The 10,163-nt window shown below is 34.4% G+C and overlaps 1 protein-coding gene across 1 annotated transcript; it reads left to right on the top strand.

Annotated features, from left to right (window-relative positions):
* Positions 1-218: 218 nt before the first annotated feature.
* Positions 219-3,999, top strand: LOC132622719 (probable 2-oxoglutarate-dependent dioxygenase At3g50210). Its single transcript, XM_060337373.1, has 12 exons — positions 219-425; positions 591-706; positions 959-1,077; positions 1,167-1,230; positions 2,369-2,436; positions 2,549-2,607; positions 2,719-2,884; positions 3,044-3,063; positions 3,146-3,192; positions 3,416-3,496; positions 3,576-3,665; positions 3,754-3,999. The coding sequence occupies exons 1-12, from the start codon at positions 392-394 to the stop codon at positions 3,880-3,882; spliced, it is 993 nt and encodes a 330-aa protein (XP_060193356.1). The 5' UTR covers positions 219-391; the 3' UTR covers positions 3,883-3,999.
* Positions 4,000-10,163: the final 6,164 nt, after the last annotated feature.

The following is a 10,163-nucleotide window of genomic DNA, read 5'->3' as shown; positions in this document are numbered from 1 at the left end:
AAAAAACTATACATAAGAAATGATATAAAATATACCAGAAACCTAACCATGAGATATCGATGATTTTTTCACAATTCTTGTTAAACCCAACCACAAAACCTTGTTAAATATTTGATGGAGATAAAAAGGAAAATACTCACTTTATAAACTTAAAGGACTAAAACTGCTATAAAGTATATTTATGAAACTATTTTAAACATACTCCCAGCATAAGTAACCATTTTTTGTCAAATAATTACTCGGTTAGTTAATTAGATTTGGCCATGCGAGGAATCTTATCTACAGGAATCAGCCAATATTGATGACCTGGCTTAGCTGATAGATTCTAACTGCATCGACAACATCGTTCTAACAAGCTAAGCAGAACAACAGTTGCAAAAGCTTGAAGCACATGGCTACGGATTTCAAGTCTATCCCTCTAATAGGTCTGAATTTTCAACCCAATTTTGCAGCCTTATCTTCAATTCCTTATCATGTTTATTTTTGTTGGATACTAATATAATTTCATGTATTCTCGTTTTGGACATCGCTGATTAAAACTGTTCCATTGGTTTTGTGAAAATTAAATATAGTTTTTTTATATGAGACAGATATAAGTCCTCTTTTGGAGAAATGGGATCATCCAAATATAGCTCAAGATGAAGGTGTAGCTCAAGTTGTTAAACAATTAGATCAGGCTTGTAGAGAAGCTGGATTCTTTTATGTGGTAATTAATCTTCTCCTTCTAATATTTGTACCTATCCATATTATTGGTGGTCTTGATTGGAGCCTAATGCTTTTATATCTAATCGAATTTGCAATTTTTGGGAAAATAGTGTGCTATCACTGTGCAAGAAGCTAAATTTCTCCTGAGTTTAAATTATATATGGATCATTCGTAATACAAATCGTTACTCTCTGATTGTTGTTGGATTAGTAACCATTTTACCTTCTCTATTCTCTGTTTCGCAATCTTGCAGAAGGGCCATGGTATCCCTGTTTACCTTATGAAAGAGGTTAAAAGCATAACACGCGAATATTTTCATCAACCCTATGAGGAAAAAATCAAGATCAAACTTTCTGCAGCAACAGGATACAGGTTTATTCCTGTTGTTACCCAGTATCTTAAATTGTTACTATCTCTATATGTTATCTTAACTAATGATTGCTGATGTATCTTGAAAGCAGAGGATATCAAAGAGTTGGAGAGAATATAACCAAAGGCATACCTGATATACATGAAGCTATTGATGTATGTTACGTTAATTACTTATGGTATATATGTTGGAGACCACTTGTTTGTATAAGGATTTTTCAAGCTTACTTAGGTTTCTTCACCATTATCTAAAGTTTTTGAGCTGGATTTTGATTTGCATTGGATCAAAGTTAAGTCTATTTTCACGCGTAACCTCGTGCTTATAGCTATATTCTTTTCTTATTATGACCCAATTGTGTATTATCTCTATTAGTTCTGTTTCTTTGGACGTTTCTTTTACTCTACCATTTCGGAGTAGACGCTTAGAATTTCTCACACATTATGCAGTACATAGCTGTTCGCCATTATTAACTGACAATTTGGAGGTTTGGGAGTGTTTGCTCCAGTTTATGATGTTCTATAAAACTGGAACGGATTGCATTACTGTGGCTATAAGATATTTGTAGAGCATGTGTGAACAAAGTTTCATATTGGTAGCTGGAAAGAAAAGTAAGCTACTGATAAGGTTTGAAAACTCTTAATGATGTGAGGCCTTTTAGGGAAAACTGTGCGGGCTTGGCACAAAGCGGATAATATCGTACCATGTTAAGAGTATATTTGGGCTGTTTTAGCCCAATAATATTCTAGACGTGTAATTACACAATCTTTTGATGCAAAGGTGGACAAGAAAGGCAACATCGAAGTAGCCTGTGGTATTTGTCTGATCAAAGTAGTCTGTGGTGGAAACAAAGAACATTTGAGTGTCTAAATATGAGAGTATGTGTGTGTGTTAAAGAGGAACAGAGCTTTTTAACAATGTACGGAGTTTCTATATATATATATATATATATATATTCTCCATCTCTTGACATTGGGGCTCGTTCCCTTTTAGGTGAGGTCTTGTTTCAATTATTTGGGTTTCTGGTTCAACTGTGAAGAGTTGATTAAAGTCTTCTTGAAAACGAGAAATTTTTCTTTTTTGCTGTTAAAGACCGTTCATCAACTATGGACAGCATTTCTGCTGTTTGCGATGTTATAGATGTGAACTCCTCTCAATGTCAGTTTCTATTTTCACATGTGTTTTGACACAGCTTTTGTAGGAATACTTTGTTTAACGATTCTTAGTAATTGTGCTACTGCTGTTACTAAATCATCTTTGATGCATGTTCGCCTCGATTTCATTTATGGTTGGCAGTGCTATAGAGAAGTGAAACATGGGATGTATGGAGATCTTGGTGACATTATGCAAGGATCCAACATATGGTAGATCCTTGTTATTACTTCCCCTTGATTTATGCTGCTGACTGCTAAATGACTACTTTGGATTTGTTGTTTCTTCAATTTGTTTAGCCCAAGTACATTATTTCTTATGCAGGCCAAGTAATCCTCCTAATTTCAAGCCGTTAATGGAGGAGTATATTGACCGCTGCACAGGTGCCTTGCTCTTTAGATTACATATTCCTTTGACATTTTTGCAACTGATAAAAAGCTTCTATAGTGGAACTGAAAAAAAGTTGGTGAAGTTTTATGTTATATTGCTGGCAGATCTATCACGAAAGATAATGAGGGGAATTGCTCTAGCGTTGGGTGGATCTGCAGATTTAATGGAAGGTGAGATAGGTGGCGATCCATTTTGGGTCTTGCGAATAATTGGCTACCCTGCTGCCTCCATTTCAAATGGACACGATAAGGCTGAGAATGATGTTGGATGGTAAGTCGCGGTGTTAGTCGTTATTGTTTTTTCTTTTTTCTTTTTCTTTTTTTTTCCAGATTTTTTTCTTCCTGTTATTGGTGTATCTCTTTTCCAATGAGTGATGTTTTTTTCTTTCTGTGTTGTCCATCTCTTTTCTCGGAATCAAATAAATCTCAGTGGTGCCCATACAGATTATGGTAAAGTTTCCGATCTTTTCAAAGATAGCACCCTATCCACATTCATTACTAATCATGATAAACTTGTTTTCTTGTCTTACAGGGCTATTGACATTAGTCAACCAGGATGAAGATATTGTTGCCCTTCAGGTACAATTATGTTCCTTGTGCAATTTTTTTTTTTTTTTCTTTGAAAGCTGCTGAGGAAGATTTGGCTTCCCAGACCTTAGTGCTTACTCTCTATATTACTTGTAAAGCCTCGTCTTACATCGTTATTTTATGATTTGAAGTTCATCCTGATTTACAGGGCTTAATTGCTAATGAAATATATAACTCGATTTGTTTCATACTAATCATATTGAGTTGTTTTAAGGTGAGAAACAAATCGGGCGAGTGGATATCAGCACCACCTATCCCTGGCACATTTGTGTGCAACATAGGAGATATGTTGAAGGTATTCAATTTGCACTGCAACTCTTTTCATCATTTTTACGCTTGTACGTAAGCTGTTCTTGTCTGCTGGCTATTGGTAGATCTTATCAAACGGAATTTATGAATCAACGTTGCACCGGGTCATCAATAAGTCTCCCAAATATCGTGTTTGCGTGGCCTACTTTTATGAGGTTAAGACTTCCTCACAATTAAAGTAAAAAAAATGATGGTACGGGGTAACATTCATTTCTGATCATGTGTGTTTTATTTTTCGTATAGCCCAACTTCGATGCTGCAATAGAGCCTCTGGATATGTGTTTACAGAAGACCGGTGGCACCAAGAATTTTGAAGGAGCTGTTTATGGGAAGCATTTGGTCAGCAAAGTCACCACCAATTTTGTTATGTAGAGATTGAGCTAAGTCTCGAATTATCTCCTCTTTTGTTGGTTTCTTCAACTGGTTTACTGAAGAAATAAGAATGTACAGTATGGAGCAGATGCTATATGGAGCATTCGACCTTTACAATTATGTTGCCACCAGTAGTAACTAAATCACCTACACGTAAAAGTATTTATAAAACGTAACCGTTGTTGGCTAGACTACTATCGGACTTCAGTAAAATCTGCCAGTCTAAAGAACAATAACATTAGCCAATTATTGGATATTTTTCGTCTGCATAGCAAAGAGAGAGCAGGATACAGGAGGATATTTTTTTCCTTGTAAAGATATTTAACTACGCAAGAGCCATCGTGCCACTAACGTTAGGTAATTTTGGATGCATCTAGGACTTACCAGCTGTGTGATGGAAACTCACCGAGAATGATGGTAACTAGTGAAATCAGAAGTCCAAGACATTCAGAAACAATCGGAAACAATACATAGCCCTACCTCATAGAGATAGAGAGGTTATGTTTCCGATAGACTCTCAGCTTTACTGAAATACAGAAATGAAAGCAGTAACAAGAACGAAATAATGCGATATGAAAAACAATACATAGCTTTCGAAAAAAGAAAAGAACAGTAACAATGACTAAATAATGCGATAATCAAAGCACATGAAACACAAGTGGTAACAGAAAATGAAGAACAAGAAACTACGAGAATAGTGCTAATACTACTGATAAGAATGTAGGCACAGATTCGATCACCTAATCTATCCAGCGGTAAAGCAAGAGAACGCTCAACTATCATCTAACCCTCTACTCTAATCTGCGACCTCCAAACCCTTCTATCTAAGGTCATGTCTCATGTCCTCGGTACCATGGATAACAAACGCCTAAATACCATGCAGCACTATTTGACAAGTTAAAAATTGAAAGAGATGGCACTATTAGAGTCCTGCTTTCAAGTTTTAAAACTAGCAGAGTTTTTTTGTCGGCACTTTACCCCTTGAAACGCATTTGTTAATCGAACATTTCAAACAGGCAGTAGTGGGAAAACCAAACAAGAATTGAAACTGCTTCTTCGCGTTCTTTTATCAATAACCAAGTTTAAATACATACAGTATCACACAGCAATTGAAAGATTAAACCATATTGGTCAGAACCACATAGCATATATTCCATGAATTCAAGCTTAGCTATGGCATCTGTAAGAATAAAATGATTATACGACAAAGTGCAAGAATCCAACATCTATAACAACTTTACACTGGTAATTGTCCCAGATAAGAGGCAACTAATTAAACACCAAGAAGGTAATGTGCTTGGAGCTCTTTAACATGAGTCAAGAGACACTACTGCAAAGAGGTTTTTTCCACCGATATTCAGTGGGAAATTTGTGTTATAAAACATGATTTTCCACCTCATTCCCACCGAACCAGCTCATTAGGAAAACGCATGGTGGAAAACAGGTTCTCATTGAAAAGTTGAAAAATTTCCTAATTTTTCCGTGTGAAAAAACTGTTAGTTAGGTTTTTCCCACCGACGTTTAATGAGAATAGCCACTAAATATTTTCAGTAGGAGAATCACTGAAAAAATAGTGATTTTTAGTTGTAAGACTTAGTACTAGTTATATAGATAAAATAAAAAGAATCCAAGTGTAAACCATGAATGTCCGAAGGATTAATCTGCTAATACATGGATTAGTTATGAGGGAATCTATGTATTATTTTATGTAGGTATTAGTTATGCAAGATTTGGTTATTCATGTATGGGTTATTCACTTATTAGCTATTCCATCTTTTGCCCTGCATAAAATTATATATAGACTAGAAGCGCGGGTTAAACATTTCATGTGTAACTTAATTGATGTAGAAAAGATATGAAAATTTTTATAATACAAAAAATAAATGTATAATCTTAGACAAATATTAATAAGATGAAAAGTTAAAATTATAAATAAGATCGATATGCAAAAAATAAAATAAAACAACAAATTCAAATAAAAAATTTCTATTGGGAAGGGAAGCAAGCTCTTATTCCATAGAGAGAAAAGTTATAAGTCTTCTCGCTCTTCCTTTCCGTTTAAATGCTTTTCAGAAACGTTGTTATCAATTTAATAAGATTATGCAAACAAAATAGTTAAACTCTCTTTATCCTATCTCTTTAGAAGATAATGATTTTATTAATGCATGAACGGATAATTAGTAAAATGAACACATCAAGAAAACATTTTTCATACTAAAAGTCTATATTTAAACTCAAGTTTCTACTTTATTTTGACTTTGTAAAAGAATAATATAAGAAGTAAAACCAAAATATTCTCGATGCATTTAGTTAACCTTCTAAGGTCAAATAGGGGTTCTTCTTCTATATTAATAGTCAATTCTTGCCCATCCCTGTGCACAATCTGACCCACCCTTGTCCTTGCACTTTATTGTTTGACGGACTAGCTAGTATACATGTTGATTTCCAAACAAAAAATTATTCTTTTAGTTGATTATAGGAGTGGTAATAGCTAGAGTAAAGTTGTTATATTGTAAATTTTTAACGTTAGAAATAAATAAATAAATTATTTCAGAGAAATCAAAATAAGAATGATAAGCATAATATTATGAATTACATTTGGTTGGTGCTATGAAGTAAAACATGGAAGGAGGTTGTTCAAATTATTCGTAATTAATATATAGACTATAAAAAAAAAAGGCATCTTTAAGAATTTCATAAATTTAATTTATGAAATATATTTTTCAAATACTCTAATCTTAAAATAACCAAACAATAAGTTTTGTAAAAATTAGAATACCTTTAAGTTTTTTCCTCAGGAAATAATGTAATTATACAAGTTTATAACATTAACATAATTGTATTTTGCGAAACTTAAATTTTCAATAACTAAAAAAAGTCAAATCAAATCATAACTTTAATCGAAATAGGAAAAAAGTGATCTTTTGTTTTTAACAATAATCAAATTACAAACAAAAGTTTGTTGATATATCTAAACATTCAAAACATAACAGTTACATCTCGGAGATTTCGGATTTGTTGCATTGTGAGTAGACCAACGTGAGCTTAAGATGAACATGAAGTCCTTACGAGATAAAGGAGAGTATTTGATAACTTCAAGTGCGTACCATGAGATTTTGAAGTCATACGAATCGGTGGAACAAAGTTCGTCAAAGAAAGTGAAACGCAAGTTATGTTGAGAAGGTTTCATAACAATTGAGCTAATAATTATTTAGTAATGACTTGAGGAGGAGCTATAGGGCTTCTTATATGGTTAATGAAGTGTTATATAAGTGTCAATAAGGTTCCTTAAGGATTGGAGGTTGAACGAATCGACGCGAGAAAGTTTCGGAAAATGTTGGGTTGCACGACCACTTATACGGACCGTATAAATGGTCCGTATAACCATTCCAGAGAAGGGTAATTCCATGGTGGGATTATACTGTCCGTGTTATACAGATCGTATAAATGGTCGTATAGTTGGTCGGGCCAGCTTTTTCTTTTTTGTATAAATAGACGACCCTTGTTCTATTTTTTCATTTCCAACATTTCCCCAAGTCTTAAAAGCTATAGAATCTTCTCTCAAGAATATTCCACACAAACCCAAGAGAGATCATAGATCAAATAGCAAGAATCAAGAGATTCAAGTGTTGGAAGGCTTACTAGGGTTTGTAGAACTCAAGATTTTCTTTGGTGATGAAGTTAGGGTTTCACTCAAGTGGATGATTTGAGTCAAAGCTTGCTCTTATGTGATTAAGGTGAGTTTTTATAATTGTTTCCATGTTATTAAGAATGTCTAGTTGTTGAATAACTTGATTGAGGGAAAGAAAGCAAAAGAGGAAGTTCAAAGGTGGGTTGATGATGTTATGGGTAATAAATTGACTTGAGTTGTAATTGTTGGAGTACTTTGGGTATAATCTTGCTATGAATGGTAGTAATGATGATGAGGAAGTGTGGTATACGAGTGTATATAGAGTTGTATTAAAATTGTTGTTGTGTGTTGGTTATGAAAAGGAGTTTTGGGCATGTAATGAAGTCTCTTAATTACGAAATTGATGATAATGTCATTGTTGATTGGGAGCTATTTTATGATATAATGGAAGTCGATAAAACAGGGGAAATGCTGCCCAATTTTCGCTAGCTCATGAATTATTCTAGTTTGAACTTAAGAGTGTCTTTAAGTCTTAACCTTAGTATGATCCTTTTTAAATGTAGATCTTATGAACGTGGAAGGAGAACGTTAAACGATTAAGGAGACGTTAAGGCTATTCCTTCTTCATTTTGCATGATCCTATGTTATGAGCCAACAAGCGATTAAATGAGCTTCCATATTACTCTACTCTTAGAAGCACTAAGAGTATTTCAGTCTTTGATGTCCCTACACCCCGTATGATTGTTCCTTCTGTTCATGGGTCTTGAGATTACTTATGTTGATGATGTTAGCTCAAAGCTTGTCCATCGGAGGTAATATGACCTTATGTCACTCCGAGAGTTCTATGTATACATCTCAGTTATGCATTGCATTCATATACATATGCATATTGACCCATGACCAGAAGGCGTTATATACGCGTATATGTACATAGGGTATGGGAAAATGGATAGGCGTTATATACGCATTACCACCTGATCAGCTGGTGCACCTTGGTGATGATATATGGATTGGGCCATACGTTCCTTGGCATATTATATGATATATGGATTGGGCCGTATGTTCCTCGGCATTATTATATGATATATGGATCGGGTCGTACGTTTCTCAGCATTATTATATGGGATATGGATCAGGCTGAACGTTCCTCAGCACTATGACCTATATTAATATACATGAGCATGATTATCATTGAAAGCATGCAGATTATGCGCCCACAGAGGCATTGTCAGTGACACAGATACTTGTTCATACAAATCTATGCAGACAGTCGGTTTTTCTTTGAGTTCTAGATTCCGTTCATGATTCTTATGCTTATACTGTTATAACCCATATTTCCGTACATTGGGACGTTTTAAAATAAACGCGACAAGTTAAAGACAAGACTATCTCAAGATACGAAGTAGAGACTTTAACTTCCGGTTTCGTTTCAAGTCACAATTTAACTACAAATTTCGTTTGGCATTGAAATATTAATGGAAAATTGAGATTAAACTAATCATAATTGGATTATTAAGTGGGACTGGGAACAAAAAAAAATCAGTCCATTATTTAAAGCCATGTTTGGCCGTGTAGAATAATGGAATGGTCAAAGATTCTTGACCCAAGTTAGTGTGGTACACATGGCCAAAACATGGAGTGAATACATAATGTAAAAAAAAAAACTGATTCACAATCAACTCACGACATCATTTTCAACATTTACAAGTTAAGAACATATAGAGAGAGAGAAAGAAGCTCTCGGCCATGGCTGGCCGAGAATGAGCTCCAAGTTTTGCTCCAAAAAAAATCAGTTTCTTCATCAATTCAACTCCTTACCAAGTGCATAAGAAAGTGTAGTAGTTGTTGGAAGGAAACAAGGAGGGGTAGCATTTCAATAGTGTTGAAGATTCGGCTAAGGTTGAAGAACAAGTTGTAAGGTAAGAATGCTTATTGTTCTTGTGTTGCATGATGATTTGAATGTATAGTTCATACATGTTGTTGTTGGATTGTTGTTGTGGTTGAAGTAGGGGGTGAGCCGTGAGCTTGGTGAAGCCATGGTTGGTTTCATTTTGCATGTATTGTTGATGAATTGAATGTGTGTCAACATATGGAAATGAACAAAGATTGTAGAAGTTGGTTTATGATGTTGCAAGTTGGTATTGGACTGTTTTTCTTAAAATTTAAATGAGCCGTGTGTTGTAGGCTTTAATGGAATCATGTTTAATCTTCTTGTACATGTATTGGAAATAGATTGAATGTGTTGTAGTATGGATAAATGGATGAAAATCATGAAGTTGTTGTAGTTGTGTTGAAGCCGTGTGAGGGGACTGTTTTAGGGGGATTTAGGGACTGTTTTGTGTCACATTTTGATTGTTGTTGTTATGGACATTGTGGTGTATTGTATGCATGTTGAAAATGTGAATTTAGGTGTTAAAGAAATGAATTATGTTGAAGTATACAAGCAGTCCAAAACCGTGGACTGTTTTAGTGTTAAAAGTGAATTTGTGTATGTTGAGTGTTGAATGTTGTTATGAACATATAGTGAAAGTGAAGTTTAATGATTCAAGTTGAAATTGAAATGGTTTGTGGGCTGTTGTAAGAATGAAAATGAGGCTAAAACAGTTCCAAGAATCGTAAAGGTAATGTTGTTAAATGTGTTGTTGTCGTT

This window comes from Lycium barbarum, chromosome 12 (genome assembly GCF_019175385.1).
Source record: "Lycium barbarum isolate Lr01 chromosome 12, ASM1917538v2, whole genome shotgun sequence".
Taxonomy (NCBI): domain Eukaryota; kingdom Viridiplantae; phylum Streptophyta; class Magnoliopsida; order Solanales; family Solanaceae; genus Lycium; species Lycium barbarum.
Note: the sequence above shows the minus strand (reverse complement) of the source record. Positions and strands in the feature narration are given on the sequence as shown.